Raw genomic sequence first — 20,849 nt, 5'->3', positions numbered from 1 at the left:
ATGCATTTGGTTCAACATCTGAATACCTTCATGTGCTACCAATAACTGAAGTGCAGTTGTTATACAATAGAAGCATGGCATTTTTAGTAGTGGTGTCAGCTTTATGGAGTGTCTTTCAGGAATGCACACCTCCCCCAAACCTCAGGGAAAACAAGTATCATTTTACTACTTTGTAGTTTGATATTTCTTATTCTGGTGATTTGTTTGTTTGTTATTTAGTAAGTAAGTATACCACCCTTCATCCAAGGATCACAGGGCAGTTTACAGTATAAAAACCTCAAAAATACATAATATATTAACAATACCCCCCTCCCAGTTTAAAAGGTCATAGGTTGTTTAATTAGCCACAGCCCACTGCAGATATAATAGGTTATTTCTTTTTAAAATAACATTAATAAAAATATAGTAATCAAGCTGTTTAAAGTAGTGGCCTACTGTACGATGGGACACAAGATTTAGCCAATCAGCATTGTGTGAATTCAGATTCTACTCCAGTAAATAAAGATTTTCCTGGTCCTGGGGAAGATGGATACATGTGTGTTACAAGTCCGGTGAGTATACTTCCGTAGCAGGCTCACTACCAAAATGATGTACATCAATACACATACATTTTGTTACAGTCAAATGTATGTTTCAAACGTTTCAATTTAGGGTAGTAAACAGACACCAGAGGCACTCCAGGGAATTTAGAATACTGGGCTATTGCCTTCTGTTGTCTGATTGTTGTATGAATCATTAACTTTATTGGATTAGGATCTTACCTGAAAGTAAGTTCTACAAAGATACACTGAGAAAATATGGACAACATAATGAATTACTATCTAACCTGGCCCACCTTTACATAATTTCGTTTGATTATTGCTGAGTGCCTATATGCTGATGGAATAATTGTGGAAGGGGACAGACAAAAGACTAAGGGACCATTTCTTTTGCTGTATCTTGTATTTCTGTTCGAATCATTGTTTACAGTTTTCAGATTTAACTGAAAATTTTACTTCAGAGTTAAAGAGACCCAAAGAGAGTATGAAGACGCCACAGATGAATTTGTTAGAAGAGAAGCCCCGTCTCCTATTCCACAATTGCCTTTAACTGTACGTTTCTCATTTATTGAATAATTTCTTTGGGTTCTGTTGTTGTTGTTAGATTATTGCAACACAATATGTGTGGTGGGCAGGCACAGTGCATTAATGACTTACTGTCCTCTTGAACTCAACCCAGCCTCGCCCCTTCCTTTGTCTTGGAAAATCCCTATTGCAGGCCTGCATTAAGAACCTTGCCAAGGAGTTGGTTCTAAAAGCTGTTTTCCCTCATAATAACCAGCCAGATTTTCTGGTTTATCATGATTTACTGTGAGTTAGTAGCATGCTAATGCATGTTACCTCGTTGTTCCCATGCACCTGCATGGAACCTGAATTCTGTAGTAAAGTTTCATTAAACACATAATCCACAAAGATTTTTGGTATATCTAAGACCTACGCTCATGTTGCATCTTTGGGAGGAGGACAGAGTTACACGCAAAGCACACATTGCCTCAGCCACTGTTCAGAGTAATTAGATTATGTTCATGGGCATAGCTGGGGGCAGATGCCTCCCTTAAATCAAGTAAATAAATAAAAATATTTAACTAAAAGTAGAAACTGTAGAAAGATTTTGACAGATTTTTCTGAGCACTTGCGATCAAAAGGATCTCTGCAAATTTGCTTCCCTTGCCCTTTCCATTTTTCTCACCCTAGTAAATTTATTTGGATCCCTGGGTACGATTCAAGTAAGTTGTGTTCGTGGAATGAGGTCCACTCACACAACAGGGCTCCCCCACCCTCTGCTCCCTATATGCCCTCTGAACCCCCTAAATCTGCTTTGGATGCTTTGGGCAACCCACCAAACAGGTTTCAAGGGAGGCATGGGGAGGAAAAGGGGCAAAGTCTCGTTGCATGATCAGACCTCATTTCATGCATGCATGTTGAATTCTGCCCCATCTGTTTGCAGAGCTGTACTAGTTGAATGAGCTACACTATTGTAAACTTAAGATACAGTGTGAAACAGGGAGCTTAGAGGCAAGGAAGTGTTTAATAGGAAAGTAGTTTTCCTGCCTTGAGTGAGAGATCAGCGTTCTTTATTGTTTCCTGTCTTAGTAGGAAGTTGTGCCTTGAACTGGTACAAAAGTTTATATAAAGCAAAATCCTAGAAAAACCCATGCATATACTTTGGTTATTATGAATATTTTAATTATCAAACGTGTTCACGGGCATATGTGTTTCAAGAATAACATTTAGCATTTAAAAACTAATGTGTAGCCATCAATAGGGTGTATTGGAGGCAAATGGTGTTTCAGTCAGCGCCAGAGAAGCTTGCAGTTGCTGATGATTCTCAGCCCCTATTGACATCAGCAGCTCTTATGTGTATTGCATCTACCAACCAGCCAAGAAGTGCTCAGTAGCATGGTGCTGAATGAAATGACCTCCCCCAGCAGTTATCAGTAAAAACATGCCTACCCCCACTGGGTGCCACTGCAAACAAATGATTTCTTGTTCTATTTTGTGATTATTTCTTAATTTATATAACATATTTTTGTTGCATTTCCCCCACAGATGAACAGTGAGCAGAAACAAATAAGAGTAAGTGTTGTTTTTTTAACTTGTTGCAAGATTCTGATAGTAAAACACTTTCTAAAGAGTGTGTACATAAGGAATTAGAAATTATGTAAATATGTCCAATATCTATTTGCTGATCTCTATATGGAGAAGTAACATAGGCCTGGTTTGTAGGTCACAGTAAGCCAAACTATGGTTTACTGGGACCATGTGAACAAGTGAGCTGCTTTTCCCCTCCCTGATATTCTTTACTCATGCACTGTGTGCTGAGCTAAACCAATATAATTTATGCTGTTTTGTATTATAGGTGTTAGATTATATAGTCCAGCAACGTTTACTTTTTTACTTTTTTGCTAATACTTTTTTGCATTTAACTGAAAGAAAGTTGCCTAATTTTCTTAATAACGGATCTGGTTGTGCCCACCAAATTGTGTTCATGATCATTTCATTGTCATTGTCATGTCATTTCAGAACAACTATCTCTTTTTGAAGAATTGTGTTGAAAGTAATCCAGTGGTGCCTATTCAGCAAGAGTGGTTAGAGTCCATGCTCACTTTGGTACCTAATAATCTAATGGAAGGCAAGGGCAGAATGAAATTGGTGGAAGAGCTCTTAGCTGAGATAACAAATGATTATGAAATGAGCATGAAGAGATACATGGGTGAGTTCCACTAGCAAGATTGTCTCATGTCTATACAAGTTACATTCCACCTTATGTTTATGTTGATACTGCAAAACATCCCTTAGCAAGTTATTTTCCCCATATAATACCTACAAATGCTTTTGTAGAACATAAAACATATTTTATAGCTGGTATTTTATTTTAGAGAAGCAGTAATGTAAATCAAACAATAATAGTTTCAGCTACATAAAATCTTGACAAAAGAGATTCCAAAAACTACATTAATTTTTGTCTTTATCACGTTTTCTGCATTCTAATTTTCTTCAAAGCATGCTTTTATTTTTGTTCTTAATAATTGTTGGTATTTGCATAGCACATCACATACATCACCTCAGTACAGTAGCACCTCTGCTTACGTTACCGTCAGGTAACATAAACTTTGGGTTGCAAAAGTGGCAAACCTGGAAGTGTTTCGTCGCACGCACATGCTCAGAAGCACTCTACTGCACCGCGCACATGCGCAGAAGCAATCTGCCACCGCACATGCATGCACAGAAGCGGTCCTTCCGATTGCAGAAACCTCGGGATCCGACCAGAGCTCCGGAATGGATCCTGTCCGCAACCGGAGGTACCACTGTAGTGCTGTCAACAACTGTAGTCATTTATTTATTTATTTACTTTTATATCCTGCCTTTCCTTCAGTGACCCCAAGGCAGCGCACATAGTTCTCATTCCCATCTTACAATGATCCTGAGAAGTATTTTAGTCTGAGAGATAGTGAGTCCATGGCCACCTAGGGAAGTTCATAGTCTAGCATTCTAAATAACTTGCATCTTAAGCAAGTGTTTGGTTCTGGGGATCCACATGTAAACGCAAAAATGTGTAAAGTCAGGAAGCACCCCCCGGGCTGCCTACCTGGCTTTGAGAAGAAGGTATGAGGGTTCTGGCAGTGTTCTACAGCCATGTCCCCACTCAATTCACCAACCCTGGTGTAATGGTATAGTGTGGTTACTCGTGCGTAAACTGCTTCCACTTCAATTAGATGGTTTGCTCAAACATGTTTAGGGTTAGAGCTCGCCCTCCGTGACCTGTTAGTCACTTGCAGAATCTGCCAGTGGGCGTTTCTTGAATCTCTTCCAGCATAAAAGCTGCTTGACCCCAAGTCTCCGCCTATGTTCTCTGCTTGGAACGCGTCTGCGCAAGTAAGGGGATGGCAAGGGCGTGCCAGCGCTCTCTCCGCTGGTTTCGGTTGAAGGGTCTTGGAGCCCTGACACCGATTCCTCCCTCTCCTCTCTATTGGTGTCACGCTGAATTCCTTCCCCCCGACTGGTTCCCTCTCCGGCATTGCTCTGGAGCCCTGCCTCCGCTTTTCGCTCTGATGTCAGTTCCCTGACATCCACCTCCCCCCCAGGACCCCCTCCACCCCCGGCCTGACCCGGTGACGTGACCTTGTCCCCATCTTCAGCCGACGATGCAGGGAACCCTCGAAAGGAGCTGTCGTCATCGTCCGAGGACTCAAACCCCGCTTCCCACCCGCCCCGGTTTCTGATGGGAGGGGCTTCCCAATCTGATTCCTCCTCTCCTGACGACTCCCCTCCTTCCTCTGGGGACGCTGGAAAACCCACAAAATCCTCCTCCTCGTCATCGGTGGTGGCAAATTGCTCCTCCCAGAATCTCTCCAGAGGTTTGGGCTTCCTCGGATACCTGTTGTGGAACTCTTCCACTAGATACCCATCGTCTATTTCCCCTTCTGGAACCCACGTGTTTTCTGACTCGGGCTCCCCCTCCCACGCTACTAGGTATTCCACCTGTCACCCCCGCCACCGCGAATCCAGGATCTCCATTATCTGCTGGTGGTGTTCCTTCTCTTCCAGTGGTGGGTGTCTGAGCCCTTCTCCTCCTACCTCCCGGACTCTCCGCTCCTCTCGGTACGGCGAGAGCAGTGACCTATATGAAATACCGGGTGGATTTTCATGTTGTCTGGCAACTTGAGGCTGAATGCCACCGGGTTGACTTGCTGTATCACCTCGAAAGGCCCCAGCCGCTTCGGCCGGAGTTTCTTACACCCACCCTTGAAGGGCAATCCTTGAGTGGATAACCACACCCGGTCCCCCACCCTAATGGTCTCCCCTTCCCGGCGACGTTTATCCGCTTGCCTCTTGTACTCTTCCTTGGCCCTTTCCAGATTCATCTTAAGCTGCTGGTGCAGTGCTTCCATTTCTTCCACGAACTGCTCTGCGGCGGGCACGCTCCCCCCTTCCTCCCCCCTCCCGGGAAAGGCCCTGGGGTGACACCCATAATTAGCCAAGAATGGGCTCATCCCCGTGGACACATGCTCCGCATTGTTATACGCAAACTCGGCCAGTGCTAGCTTATCTACCCAGTCGTTCTGCCTCTCGTTGACGTAACAGCGGAGATATTGCTGCAATATGCTGTTCGCCCTCTCTGCCTGCCCGTTGGTTTCCGGGTGCCTCGCCGTCAAGAATCCCACCTCCACCTGCAATAAGTTCATAAGCTTCCTCCAGAACCTCGAGGTAAATTGTTTCCCTCGATCAGAGATAACCCTCGAAGGAGCCCCATGCAACCTGAAGATGTGAGTAACAAACAGTTGTGCGGTTTCCTCGGCTGTCACCGCATGAGAGCATGCTATAAAATGGCACATCTTGGTTAGCAGATCTACTACTACCATGACTGCTGTCTTACCTCTGGATTTGGGCAAATCTGTCATGAAATCTATTGATACCACCTCCCAGGGTCTCCCCGGCGTGGGCAAGGGTTCTAGTAACCCTGCCGGGGCTGCCCGCTCCCCCTTGGCTCTTTGGCAGCGGTCACACCCTCGTACATACTCTCGTACATCTTCCCTCACCTTCGGCCACCAAAACTCCCTAGTGACCAGTAACATGGTCTTGTGTTGCCCAAAGTGTCCCGCTGTAGGGTTGTCGTGAAGCTGTCGGAGCACCCTTTCCCGTAAGGCCCCCCCCCGGGCACATACATTGCTCCCTTGTAATACAGTAACCCTTCCCTTACCTCAAAGTCCCCCCGGTCTCCCCCATTTTCCCTTAGTTCCCTGATTCTGGTTTGGGCAAATTTGTCCTGGCGAATCAACTCGGTTAGTTCTCGTTTCCCAACCAACGCCCCCCCACAAACCCATCGTTCCTCAGGGAACATATGTCGAGCGTCCGGTGGTCTTCCTCCTTCCGTGTACTCCGGTTTCCGTGAAAGCGCGTCTGCTCTCACGTTCTCTTGCCCTGGCACGTACTTGATCTCAAAGAAGAACTTGGAGAACTCCTGTGCCCACCGAATCTGTTGCTGGTTGAGCACTCGCGCTGTCCTCCAGTATTCCAAGTTCTTGTGGTCAGTGCAAACCTGGATCTTGTGCTGAGCCCCTATCAGGAGATGTCTCCACTGGCGAAACGCGGCATAAATAGCTAACAGTTCACGATCATACACCGTGTAGTTCTGTTCCAATTCGTTCAGCTTCCTTGAGAAGAAGGCGCACGGCCTCCATGTGTCTTGGGCCGGTCCCGGCTGGAGCAACACCGCTCCTATCGCTCTGTCCGACGCGTCGGTCTCTAGCCTCATTGGTTTCTGCAGATCCACGTGCAGGAGCTGTTCCTCTGAGGCGAACGCCTGCTTTAGCCCCTCGAAGGCACGTTGGGCACCTTCCGTCCAGACGAACTTCTTTTTGTTCCTCAGACAATCCGTGATGGGTGCAGTTAAGTGGGCGAAGTTCTTGATGAACTTCCGGTAGAAGTTGCTGAACCCAAGGAACCTCTGCACATCCTTCCGGGTTTTGGGGGCCTTCCATTCCAGCACCGCCTGCACCTTGCCAGGGTCCATGGCTAGGCCTCTGTCTGACAACCTGTATCCCAGAAATTCCACTTCCTTGGCGTGAAACTGGCACTTTTCCAGCTTGACCCACAGTTGGTGCTCTCGTAGCCTTTTCAGCACTTCCCTGACATCCTGGACATGCTGTTTTTCATTGTCCGAATAGATCAGGACGTCGTCCAGAAATGCTACGCAGTTCTTGTACAGCAGGGGACCCAGCACATGGTGCATGAAGCTTTGAAAACATGCACAGCCCGACTGTAATCCAAATGGCATAACTAAATATTCAAAGGCCCCCAGGGGGGTGAACATGGTGGTTTTCCATTCGTCCCCCTCTCTCATTCGAATCAGATTGTAGGCCCCCCTAAGGTCCAGCTTGGTAAAAATCTTACCCTTCCTTACCCTGGTCAGAATATCATCAATTCTGGGCATTGGGAAGGTCACGGGTTCTGATACCAGGTTTAATTTTCGATAGTCCACGATGAGTCTCGGCTGATCCGTGTTTTTTTTATCCACAAAAAACACAGGGCTGCCCCCCACTGCCTTAGATTCTCTTATAAACCCCCTTTTCAAGTTCTTGTCTATAAAGTCTCGCAACTCCTGCATCTCTCTGTTGGACATGGCATACAGCTTACCCACTGGCAGCTGCGCCCCAGGGAGAAGGTTGATTTGGCAGTCGAAGGGCCTATGTGGCGGCAGCCTGTCCGCTTCCCTCTCACTGAAGACCTCTTGTAAGTCTGCGTACTGTGGCGGCACCTTCCCTTTCTGCTCCAGCGTGGTTGCTGCTGCTCTGGCCAACCTCACCCTGGGCTTCTCCCCTCCTGGACAGTGTTCCAAACAGTGGGCTGACCCGAAGGTGACTGTGCGTTGGTGCCACGCCACCACTGGATCATGTAGCACTAGCCAGCTCATCCCCAGTATTATTGGGGGTCCCGCCAGTGTGGCCACGTGAAAGGCTATGGTTTCTGTGTGCCTGGACACACTCATTCTCATTGGCGGGGTTTGATGTGTCACCTCCCCCCCAGCAACTCTCTGCCATCTATCGTGGTGACTTGGAGTGGAAAATCCAGTGGCAGCAAGTGGATCTGGTGCTCCAGCGCAAACTCCTTACTAAAAAAATTACAGGAGCTCCCTGAGTCCAACATTGCCTTCACCTTGACTGGGTGTCCATTTGGGAGTTCTAGCATCACCTCTATCGCTATAGAAACCTTGGGTGGGTCCGGTTGGGGCACTTCAATTAGTTGTTCGCTTGGCTGCTGCGCCCCCCTGTGGGCAGTCAAGCGCTGGCGTTTTCCTAGAGAAGATGGAGGAAGACTGGAAGAAATTTAAGATGTATCTACAAAAACATTGTAATTTGGTTGAATGTTAAGAAGGATGCTAGATTATAAAAAATTGGCCACCACTAAATTAGATTTAAATTTGATGATAAGTGAGATTAAAGAAAATATAAAATTTTTTGGAAGAATTGCTAGATTATATTTGAATGAGTGGACACGAGATTGTAAACAAGTTGATAATTTGTTTGGAAAAATCTTTTAACGATGCAAATGGGAGCGGGAGATGCGAGGGAGCCCAAAGAAGTGATGAAACTATGTTTGTGACAGAAGTAAGATTGTTTATTATTTGTGCATTTATATTCAAAAATTTTAATAAATATTTACATATATATAAAAAAAGCGCTGGCGTTTTCCTGCACCTTGTCCTCTGCCCCCTCCCCCTCATTTCCAGCGGCCCCCACCATCCCTTGCCAAGCCTTTCTTTGTGGGCAGACCCTGGCAAAGTATCCTGGCCGTTGGCAGAGGAAACATTTCTTGGAGTTTCTCCCAGCCTTTGCCTCCCTTTTGACTACTTGGTGGGCGCTCGGCACCTCGCGTGCGCGCGCCCCATCAATTTCCATTGGCACCACGTCATCGGAAGGCTGCCTTGGCATCTCAGGAATGCGGTAGTCAGGGCAACGCTCCCCTCTCCCTTCCCGCCTTTCCAAAGTGCGCGCTTCCTGGCGGGAGCCTATCGCCAGTGCAGATTTCGTCAGCTGATCCATAGTCTCCGTGCGGGGCGCGCGGGAGAGCTCATCTTTAACGGCTGGGGACAACCCCTCCTCAAACAGCATCCGTATGGGGGGGCTATCTAGATCCCATTCGAGCCTGTGTATTAACATCGCAAAGCAGGACCAGTAGTCTCTAACGGAAAGATCCCCCTGCTTGCATCTCATCAGCTCCCTCTGGGTCAGACTCTCCCCCAATTGGCTTGAATACATAGCGTCCATCGCCTGAAAAAACTTCCGGACGTCCTTCAAGGCGGGGTTCTGCGCAGCCATTAGGGGTCTAACCCATTCCCTCGCGCTGCCCTCAAGGTGCCCCACAATATAAGCCACTTGCGCCGCCTCGTCAGCAAAATCATCATGCTGCAGCTGCAGTGCGTACTCTATTTCTGTCCGGAATCCATTATATTCTTGGGGTTTTCCCCCAAATTTGTGTACCAGTCCGGGTACCTTCTTTGCCACTGGGGTGGGTCTCACCTGCGCGTCCTGGGTGCGCCTCTCGTCCAGCCGCGCCATCAGCAGTGCTATATGCCGTTCCAGCTCCTGGTTCCTCTTCACCAGGTCCTGCGCCCCCGCAGCTGGCTCCGCTGCCCCGGCGCCTCCTGTCTGGCTCATGTTTCCACTGCTTACTCACGAGTAACAGCAAGGGACTGGCAGATTGCTGTAATGGTATAGTGTGGTTACTCGTGCGTAAACTGCTTCCACTTCAATTAGATGGTTTGCTCAAACATGTTTAGGGTTAGAGCTCACCCTCCGTGACCTGTTAGTCACTTGCAGAATCCGTCAGTGGGCGTTTCTTGAACCTCTTCCAGCATAAAAGCTGCTTGACCCCAAGTCTCCGCCTATGTTCTCTGCGCTGAACGCGTCTGCGCAAGTAAGGGGATGGCAAGGGTGTGCCAGCGCTCTCTCCGCTGGTTTCGGTTGAAGGGTCTTGGAGCCCTGACACCGATTCCTCCCTCTCCTCTCTATTGGTGTCACGCTGAATTCCTTCCCCCCGACTGGTTCCCTCTCCGGCATTGCTCTGGAGCCCTGCCTCCGCTTTTCGCTCTGATGTCAGTTCCCTGACACCTGGTAAGCAGGATGCCAGTCTCTGGGGAGAAGCCATGAGAACTCTAGGGCACTGCCAGAGCCCTCACACTTCCTTCACAAAGCCTGGTGCCTGCCTTACCCAGCTTTAGCAAGGAAGAATTAGTGCTCCGACAGCATCCCACAGCACTCACTCACCCCTTCCCAAAGCCGGGGAAGGCTTTGATCGCAGCTCTGCATGAGTTGGTTTGAGAATAAATAAATGGAGAGTGGGTTTCTTCCACTCTTCATTTATTTATTCCCCACCGCTCCTACCTGCGCAAAGTTGTGATCACGTAAGATAGCTCAGTTGGTAGAGCCTGAGACTCTTCATCTCAGGATCATGGGTTAGAGCCCCACATTGGGCAAAAGATTCCTACATTGGAGGGGGTTGGACTAGATGACCCTCATGGTCCCTTCCAACTGTACGATTCTATGATTTAGTGATTCTAAATTCCGAGTTACCTGTACTACACCACTGCCATTATTATCATCCCTATATTGTATGTGGGGGCTGAGGCTAAGAGATGGTGGTTTACCTGCTTGTGGGTTTTCCAGGGGTATTTGGATGACCCCTGTTGGGAACAGGATACAAGTGAGTTAATAGTTAAGGCAAGACTTAAGCTTGGGATTTCATAGTCTCCACACTGCTGTCGGACTTGTATTCGACTGAGCGACTCCTCCGGTCTATTCCTCCGACGATGATTAATAACCTGAGCCTTTGATAAGGCTCCAAGCACGTTCCCCCATTATGCAGAGTATCCAGCACAGGGAAGGACAAGATAGTATGAGCTACATGGCTAAAAAGTTTTATTTCTCGCTACGCAGACAGAAAAGAAACATCCCCTCTCTGTGAGAGCAGAGAGCAACTGAACAACAAAGGAACAGGAAACCAGTAACATCACATCTGTCTCCTGTCTTCCGTGAGACTTCTAACAGTCTGGAATGTCTCTGGAATGCAAAACTGAGTCTTGTGATTCCAAGAGCACTGCACAGTGGCAACACACAGAAACCAACATCTGCACCCATACTTGACACATGTCAATATGTTGTTTTTTTTAAAAAAACCAAATCTCTGTTTACTTAACAAATGTGCTAATATAAAATGCATAAGCTGTTTTCCCGTAGTACCTGAGGGAACACATTAAAAAATGTAACAGTCCTGTTGATTTGGTTAGTAGGAAATAAAAAAAAATGAGGTAGAATTCTTTAAAGTAATGTTTCCTAATTTATAATATTGTTACTCCCTTCACTTGTATAAATGTTACAATTTATACATATGTTACAGTGCGAAGTGTTCTTGTCAAACCAAACGTAAAATTGCTTGAATATGAGAAAGAGGAACCTTTGCCGGTTGAACCTGTGTGAGTAAATTAAATTAATGAATGCTTTAGGGTCTAATCAATCCACCATTTGAATGTATACCCAGTACAAGGCACCCTACTCACATCTGTAGTTTGCTGGTGGCTAATATTGAGATGGTAATTCACTGTGAGCTGGTTTAGACATAATACTAAGTCATAGTTTTGTGTTAGAGACATGGGCCTACTCTTGCTTCCCCTGCTTTAGTGCAAATATAAGGAAGAGTTTGAAAGCATATTTTTTCCTGTTTTTTGCTAACCAAGTTTGTCATTATGTCCAAACTGGGAATTGCAATTAGTTTTAACTATGATTGCTCTGAACAATCTATGATTGTAAACCATGGTTTCAGCCATATTTAAAATTAACTACAATTTGTTCCAGTTTAGACATAATGACAAATTATGGTAATTTAAAAACAAAGAGCAGATTTTTAAAACATAATTTAATAGACGTTCCACATCATTATTCCATTTGAGTGAGCATATGCAGTTAGAGCAGCAAAAAGATCACTGGAATATGAGGCTAGGGGTTGAAAATATAATCTCTTGAAAATTGAATTTCCATGTCCTTGTATGGAGATGGTAGTTATACCTTTAAAATGGATTAAGACTGTGAACATGAAATTAGTTACAGCAGGAGGTGTGAGCGAGTTGTGAGGGTGTGACCCTTGACAACAAAGAGAGGAGGGGATACACTGGCTACAGCTTTAATCCCATCTTTTGTGATTAAATTTGTGGATGCCATGTGCAAGAACTAAAGTATGCCATAGGCCTATAACATCACCAAAGAGAGCATACTTTTTCATGTGTCTGCTGAAATGAATGCAACATGTGCAAAAACATGATGTTGCAATACTATCACTCGTTTAAATGGGTCCTATGCAGGGAAAGCTAAGGAAAGGTTGCCTCTGCTATGACCTGGCAGATATTTAAATGAGCAATGCTGTGGCTTGGAGTTGAGTACTCCATTGTGATGGATAACCACAAACTGAAACCTCTTTTTTAAAAACTGGAAACATTTTATTTTTTATTGGGAAACACAGCACTTTCTTTAAATGATCTGAAACATTTAATGTGCTGCAATAGTCCCCCCCCAATCCCCCTTATTTGTAGCATTTGAATTAAATGATTGCGATTATTGGAATTTCAACTTTTGAAACCACAGAGAGGCAGTATGCTTCTGAATACCAGTTACTGGAAACCACAGGGGGAGAGAATGGCCGCTCACCCTTCCCAGGTGGGTGGTGGTTGCGGACCTTTGCCCCATCCACCACCGCCAGCGGCAGAAGCCCATGTGCTTGCCAGCCATTAAGGGAATTACCCAGCCAGCAGAAGTACTGAGCTGGATTCCCTTCCAGAAAGTCAAAACTAAATGACTTGCCAGCCATTGGCTGTGTGTCATGCCCACGCAGGCAGCAATGCACAAAAAGCCGGCTGTGGCTGCTCTCCGCAGCACAGTCGACCACAGATCTTGCTTGTGGGCATCTCATAAGCATCCGGTTGACCTCTGTTGCTGGGCCAGAAGGGCCACTGGCCTAATCAAGCAGCCTCTCCTGTTCTTATGTTAGAAGTGTGCACTCTGTCCTCTTAGCTAGAAACTTTCTGAATAGTGAAGGATTTTAAGCAGTTGGTGAAATGGTGCAACTTAGATTCTGGCTCCTTGAGTGAGGTATATGATGAACCCCTTGCCTGAAAAGTGAGTTCAGGTACCAAGCCATCTTCATACATTGGTGATTTTAAAGGCAAAAATTATGTATGATCTGCTTCTATTTCTGATTAAGCTTTGTTGCATGGGCTTCTGTTTAATATCTTAATTTTATTCATTTCCTCCTCTCTCAGAGGATTAGACTTTTCCAGACCCTGGCATAAAAGCTTTCTACAAGCAAGAAAACAGATATTTGCAAATCTACATATTCTGCACCCAACTCTAAGAATTTTACTGGATATTGGTTATAAAACCTTTTCAAAGTTACTTGTAGTAGATGTGTCAAATTTCAGGTAAAGTTGATGTTGTTGCATTAATATTCTAAATATGGTGTGTACATGTAATTCTAATTAGGTTCACATAGCACTAAACTGCAGTTTATTTTATGTAAAAATTATATTTAATGTGTCATACTAGCACCACAATTTCTATTGAATTTCATTAGATTTACTCCCTAATAAGTGAGTTTAAGATTGGAGTCTAATATCTTTACATGCTAGTCATGTAAGGCAGCCAAAATGAAATGTTGCTGGACTTACGATATCCTATAACTATTATTTTTCTATATATTAATGGCAAACTCATTCTCTCTCTGGATCCTTATATAGTCAAAGGGGCACCCCTCATGCAAAAGAGTGAGGTATTGGCAGTCTTGGGGGAAACTCCACAGTTTTCAGAAGTACAAAAATATTTAGGGGAAAAAACCTAAGTGGGAGGGAAACCAAAAACAGCCCTGTGAGTACAGACCACGCTCAGCAGGCACAAAATGCTGACTGTTGAGAGATCGACAGAAAACTAAAAGGAAATAGGGAATGGAATGGAGTGTCCTGGAAGTGGGTATCACCAGCTGACTGGAATCCTGAATAGGAGCATGTCATACTGCAATGTTTTGTTGAAGGTCCTATTTGTGTTATCTTTGGTTTGGAGACTTGGCTTTTTTTTTTTTTTGCAACTGATGTGATTAAGAGTCTTGATATATAAAATATGGGCTCAGTATTTAATTCTTTAACATGACGTTTTCATTGTGTATATTGATCACATTTTTTTCTGCTAAACTACATAATTAGCTGTGTTTCAATGCAGCTTCCCTTTCCAGACCAGTCTTCTCTTCTTAATATATAGGTTGAGGGGCCCAATTGAGTATGAATCTCTTCAGAATGATGTGTCTATAAACTGCTTAAAAACTGAAGAAAAGTTATTAAACACATGGTACCCGAGGGTTATCAATCTCTTCACTAGAAAAGAAGCCCTGGAGGGTGTAAAGCCCGACAAAGTTGATAGTTTCTATAATTGTGTGTCTACACTTATGTCTAATCAGGTAACCCTAATTTTTCATGTCAGTAACAAATGTGTGTCCTATCCAGAGCCTCTGTTGTCCCACTGTGCATCTTCAGAAGTCCTGAGTTCCCAGATAATTTTAACAGAAAAGAACCCTCTGCCTTTGTTGAAATGCATACAAACCCTCTTGTGGAAGTAGAGCTTTCTGTGTGAATCAGAAATTATGCACCTGCTTTACTCTACTTCTATAGTATGTACTACTTTTGCAGCAAGAAGGTGGGAGAAGGGAACAGTAGGGTTGCTATATTTCAAGAACTATAAGTCCAGACACAAAAGTTGTTGAGCGTTTTTGGGGAAGTCAACAATAAATTTGTATTGGATGTAAATTTGTTAAAACTTTTGAAAACTAAGAAAAATTAATTGGCAAAAAAGAAAAGAAAAGAAAAAAGTAATTCTGTACCTGCAAGAGTTCAGTGCATCAGGGTGTGGGTATATGTATATGTATATGTATATGTATATGTATATGTATATGTATATGTGTGTATGTATATATGTGTGTGTGTGTGTGTGTGTATGAATATGATAACATTTATTGTCCCCGAGCAGCTGGAGATTAATGTTATTTTTTAAAAGCAGAAGAAAATAATATTTCACCATACAGTGTTAGGTGTCATTCTGAATATTCTGCATGAAACAAATTAGCATTTTAGTTAATTTGCGCTCTGAGTGTTTCAGCAGATTGACAGGTTATAAATGGTTTAAATTAATAAATGCAATTCTCTACCAGTGAGGGCCCCAAAGCAGACATAATATTTTGGGTGCACACCTGCCAGAGGAGTGGCAGCAGAGAATCCCCTCTCCTTAGCACCCGCAGGGGTGGTACAGATGGTTCCTGTGGTTTGTTGCTCTAAATTTTCATGCTTTACTTGATATTTCAGAATTTGCATTTTCATATAATTTGGAATTCTTAATGCTGAACTAGATTTTAGGCCTGGTGTATTAGAATAATTATTTAGATGTCTCTAGAATACTTGTTTGCATGGACTTGCTATGATTGGGAGTGGGGGTTAGCTTTATGTGGTTATTTATTGGCCATGTGCAATGAAATCTACCTGTGATTTATGTATTTTTTAGCTAAAGGAATTATTGAAAAGAACGGTTGAGGCTTATGTGAAACTATTTGATCTTGAAGACCAAAGACGTCTGCCTTTGTTTAAGATGGAGCTAACTTTTGATGATGAGAAAATGGACTTCTATCCATCCTTTCAAGATCTGGAAGATGCTATTTTGTTTATAGTTCTTTTGATTTCACAGACTCTGCAGGTTGTTTAATCTGTTGTTACTTTATTTCATAAATTCTTTAACAGTTTAAGTAACTTACACCTCAGGCCTCATATTCTATATATTTCAATTGAACACAGGTAATCTTAAATGTTACATGCCAGCTCCACTGTTGAATGTATTCATTAGTCACTTGTAGCAAAAAGCAAGGGTTTTCCCAGTAGGGAGTTTGCTGTGAAATCCCTGCTGCTCATACTTGGACATTTTTTTTGCATTGTCCCCACAATATCATTGTCATCAAATGCCGGCCCATACTTTTTATTCATTTTAGCAGATGGAGCTCTCCCAAAAAATCAAATTAATAAAAAATATTATATAGTGATACCTCGGTTTTCTAATGTAATGTGTTCTGGAAGACCATTTGACTTCTGAAATGTTCGAAAACCAAAGTACAGACAGTCACAAAAACAAATTGGTTGCAAGAGAGCTCCTGATATTAGCAGAAGCCACGTGGCATGTTTGACTTCTGAGGCATGTTCGAAAACTGGAGTATTTCTGGGTTTACGGCGTTTGAAAACCAAAATGTTTGTCAATGGAGGTATTCGAAAACTGAGGTACCACTGTACATCCACAGTCACTGTGGGGTGTAGAGCCTCATTAACACATTTTTGGGGTTGGTGACATTCTGATGGGTGTCCTGTGTCCCAACTTCTGTTTGCTGCTTATCTCAGCATGACTAAAACATTTTGTTTCTGGCAGACCACATGTGCTGAAAGCACACCCATATTTCAGCAACCTGATTTGAAGAAACTATTCTCTCTGGAGAAAACTGTAAACACATTGTGCTTTAAAAAAATGGCGGTCATGTACATGACCTCATTATTAGTATTGCATTATGGCTGTGGTTTATTCGGGGGGGTGGGAGAATGTGTGATTGTGCTGGTAGTGGTAAGGGCTATTCCTATGGGGTGTTCCTAATTCTTTGGGGCGTTGTCATCCATCTCACTCCAAACTACAGACTGATATAACTTTCACTCTGGTTCAAGACCTCAGTATTAAAATTTTAAAAACAAACAAATGGAAATTGATATTCTCCCCTTCTCCCAGAATACAGGCTTCCATTTTGCCTAATGAGAGATATCTATTCTTGTGCTGTTGTGCATTTTTAAAGGGGAAAATGTGCCTATACACAGATGCAGAAATACCTGCACAAATATCAGAATGGAAAAGGGTAGTGGAGGGTGCGGTAGGAGCAGCTGAGGGTAACGGACAAAATAATAGAGCCCAGACACATTCTGTGAAGCTGCACCCATTGGGCACGAAATGTCTGATTAGCAGCAAATAATCCAAACGGAACGTGTGGGATGTAATATGTTAATCAAGCACACATAACAGAACCTGAACAGCCCATTTGTACTATAAAGCTTCCATTTTGAAAGTACCCAAAGTGTGATGGCAGAATCTGTAGATGAAGCAAAATAGCTGAACAGTCAGATCCGAAACAAATTGCAAAGAGGCTTAGAGAACAATTTCATTTTAAAAAATCAATGTGCAGCATGTTTACTCACAAGTAATTCTAAGTGCATATTGATGTTGATCACTGTAAGGTGATATAAAACACTTCTAAAAGTTTAGTTATTCTTTTGGATGTGTTTTAAGGAATCATTGACAAGTTTATTTATTATTGCTTGTAATCATTATGAAATCGCAATTTAAAGGCCATAAAGAACTCTTGCGTGTTTTGAACAGAATGTCCAGGCAGTCCATTCCTGGCTAGCCGGTGGGACCACAGTTGCAACTATTGATACGGAACTTCCTGAGCATGTTATATCATGGGCAAACGCTGTACTGAGGGAAGCAATTAATGAAAACTTGAAAGGGCCAAAAGCACAGTTGGATTATTATTGTAAGTAATTTTAAGTGGAGCTTTGCAATATAATGGTCTCAAAATCATCATCATCATAATAATAATATTAATAAAATAATAATAATAATAATAATAATAATAATAATAATAATAATAATAATAATAATAATGATAATAATGATAATAATAATAATTTATTATTTGTACACCGCCCATCTGGCTGGGTTTCCCCAGCCACTCTGGGCGGCTTCCATAAAAACCAGAAATACACTAAAATAACCTTGCAAAATAATAGTTAACAAACTTTTATTGTGATTCTTGCTTTGCAGTAGACAAATATGGCTGGCTAGTAGATGGGACTGCAGATGATCGAATAAGAGAGTTTGTAACTGAGGAGCATAGTTTTGATGAATATACAGAGGTAATTTTCCTATATAATTACAGGTAAATCCAGCTTGCAAAGCTGTAGTTAAGTATGTTTTGTCTCTGGATTTCGCAGTCTTATGCCCACTGCACCCCCTTTTAGACAGCCACATGTGTGTGACTTCAGTTGTGAAGCACATAAGTAACATTTCTCTTCTCCCCCATTCTCTTTCTCATGCTTTACAACTGTTTATATATTTTGATATGTTAGATCAACCCCCATGTTTTCCAGCCCTGATTTAAAAAAAACCTATTCTTTTTCTATGTCATTTAAATCATGACATCATCTTGTCTGTAGGAATAAAATGGTGTTTTTTTTCTTCTGCCCTAGGGCTGAACATTTACATAGGAAGAAGTATAATTTTGTTGCAACAATATTTTTTTAAAAAAGGAAAAATAATTAAATTAACCCCCATAATCATGTACATGTCTTGTCCACTGCTTCCTGCCTGTAATAATAATAATAATAATAATAATAATAATAATAATAATAATAATAATAATTTATACCCCACCCATCTGGCTCGGTTTCCCCAGCCACTCTGGGTGGCTTCCAACAGAATATTAAAATACAATAGTCCATCAAACATTAAAAGCTTCCCTAAACAGGGCTGCCTTCAGATGTCTTCTAAAAGTCTGGTAGTTGTTTTTCTCTTTGACATCTGGTGGGAGGGCGTTCCACAGGGTGGGTGCCACTACCAAGAAGGCCCTCTGCTTGGTTCCCTGTAACTTGGCTTCTTGCAGCGAGGGAACCATCAGAAGGCCCTCGGCACTGGACCTCAGTGTGTGAGCAGAATGAAGAGGGTGGAGATGCTCTTTCAGGTATACTGGATCGAGGCTGTTTAGGGCTTTAAAGGTCAGCACCAACACTTTGAATTGTGCTTGTAAACGTAGTTTTAAAAGAGAAGAAAGAAGGCTGAGGTGACCAGCACCAACCCCGCTTCCATGAACTGACATAATCATACTGGCCCGGGTGCTGATGCCAGGCCTGTTTGTTGGTGCCTCCCATAGTCTGACCCCCTCTTGGTGGTTATTAAGGAGCAGACCGGACTTTAGCCCCAAGCTCCCAGCAGCACAGCTGACAGCTTGTGTTCTGCAAGAATAGATAAAATGTATTTGCTGCTATTGGAACGCCCCTCATCTCCTGCTCTCCAAGTCTAATTCAGTTGTACTGTATTAAAAGGCAGCGGAAGTTCTGAAGCTCCACATTCTGTCCTATCTGTAGCAAGAGAGATGAGACATTTTGGCAGCAGAGCACTGTGTGTATGTGAGTAGACAAAGGGAAGACGATAGGAGGCCAGAAAGAAGACTGCAGCAATCCTTACAACCACTTCATTTTATTAAGGGCAATCCTCCAGAGCAATGGATATGACTCTTACTTTTGTACGGTGTGCTGCATTCCAGTCATAGAGAAGCCTACACACACAAATCCCTCCAGGCAAGCATGAATCATTATCACAATTCAAGGATCCATGCCAGCCAGGCAAATTACTAAAGGAGGGTGTGAAGTAGGGCCAGTAAGAAATGTTGCCTTGGCAGAGTCCTGAGAGCTGGATAGAGAGGTCTCAAGGGTCACATTTGGCCTCCATGCCTGAGGTTTTCCACCCCTGGTATATAGGATTGTGGTCCTATTAAAAAACGTACGTGTTTTAAAGACTGCAGTTTAAATTAACAAATGTAATGTTCTTTTGAAGTTTATAGATGACTTTTTCAGTCTTGCAAAGGAAATAATGAGCTTGCCAATGATCGCTCATTTCCCTATGGTACGATTAGACTGTGAAGATTTGAAGCAAGGTTTGAGCGACAAGGCAAAGAGCTTTGCAAATAAATTATTGTACATAATAGCAGAAAATCACAAATCGGAAAATAAAATGTAAGTAAATCTTGTTATTAATCATCTTTCACTTAAAATAGTTTTTACCATATGCATAACATTGTTAATTCCACCCCACACCGTTTTGTGTATTATTCTCTAGAATAACCCTTGTAATTCACTATTGCTGCACACTGCGATCCTGGCCTTAAGTTCTGCTGTATGATGTCTGCATAGTACAGTGGTGACTGAAGGCAGGCAGGTGGGTCAGAAGGCAGGCAGGTCAACAGCAACTACTGTTGAAGAACCAGCTATTGAGCCAGGACCAATGACAGGCAGAACCAATGAGTTCTGCCAGAAGTGAGCCCGCAGTAAATCACACGGAGTAGGTTCAGTTAACTCTTGATTAGGAAAGTACTCTGTGCTAGGTCTAATGAGCACAGCGACTCTCTTCAGTAGGTCTTGCAGAGACTAAAGGTCCCTGCCTTCCTACAGCTGCCCAGGTCTCCTCCTCTCCATGGTTTCTCCCAAGCAATCTGAGACTATACCAGAGTGCCTGCCTTTGGTCCTCCTGCTTCATGCTTCTGGGAGTCCAGGGGGGAGGGGGGAACTTGTCACAACAGAAGGGGGAGATCCTTGCAATTCTTCATCAGCCTGACTCATCTCTGCCTCTTAGTTTCCCTCCTCTCTTGCTTCCCCTTCCCCTTCTGCTTCTGGACTTCTTCCTGCCCCAGACCCGCCCTCCTCACTAAACCCTGCTACCTCTTCAGCTTCTGACATATCCTCCCAATCTTCTTGCTCTTCTCCCTCTGACTACTTATCATTGTCCCACCACCAATCCCAGGGCTCCAAGCCTTCTTGGGGATTCCCAATTCTAGTTTTGCCTCCATCCTTCTCCTTGGTGAGTTCTACAGTTACAACACTAAGACCAAGGAGGAGAACTGGCCTAGATGTAAGTAAGAAGGCAGATGGGG

The 20,849-nt window shown here is 43.5% G+C and overlaps 1 protein-coding gene across 2 annotated transcripts in view; it reads left to right on the top strand.

The window, feature by feature from the left end:
• The window catches only part of DNAH12 (dynein axonemal heavy chain 12), a 100,869-nt gene that overhangs the window by 4,614 nt on the left and 75,406 nt on the right, over positions 1-20,849 (top strand). For both annotated transcript variants that reach the window (XM_081848787.1, XM_081848786.1), the window contains exons 3-12: positions 1,001-1,091; positions 2,589-2,615; positions 3,063-3,252; positions 11,436-11,511; positions 13,348-13,506; positions 14,336-14,531; positions 15,626-15,814; positions 17,522-17,678; positions 17,969-18,060; positions 19,757-19,935. In XM_081848787.1, coding sequence (XP_081704913.1) covers positions 1,001-1,091; positions 2,589-2,615; positions 3,063-3,252; positions 11,436-11,511; positions 13,348-13,506; positions 14,336-14,531; positions 15,626-15,814; positions 17,522-17,678; positions 17,969-18,060; positions 19,757-19,935 — 1,356 coding nt within the window. The remainder of the gene's footprint in view (positions 1-1,000; positions 1,092-2,588; positions 2,616-3,062; positions 3,253-11,435; positions 11,512-13,347; positions 13,507-14,335; positions 14,532-15,625; positions 15,815-17,521; positions 17,679-17,968; positions 18,061-19,756; positions 19,936-20,849) is intronic.

The sequence above is a fragment of the Podarcis erhardii genome (assembly GCF_964252035.2).
Source record: "Podarcis erhardii genome assembly, chromosome: 2".
NCBI classification, from domain to species: domain Eukaryota; kingdom Metazoa; phylum Chordata; class Lepidosauria; order Squamata; family Lacertidae; genus Podarcis; species Podarcis erhardii.
The sequence above is the reverse complement of the archived record's forward strand: the minus strand, read 5'-3'. Positions and strand labels throughout refer to the sequence as shown.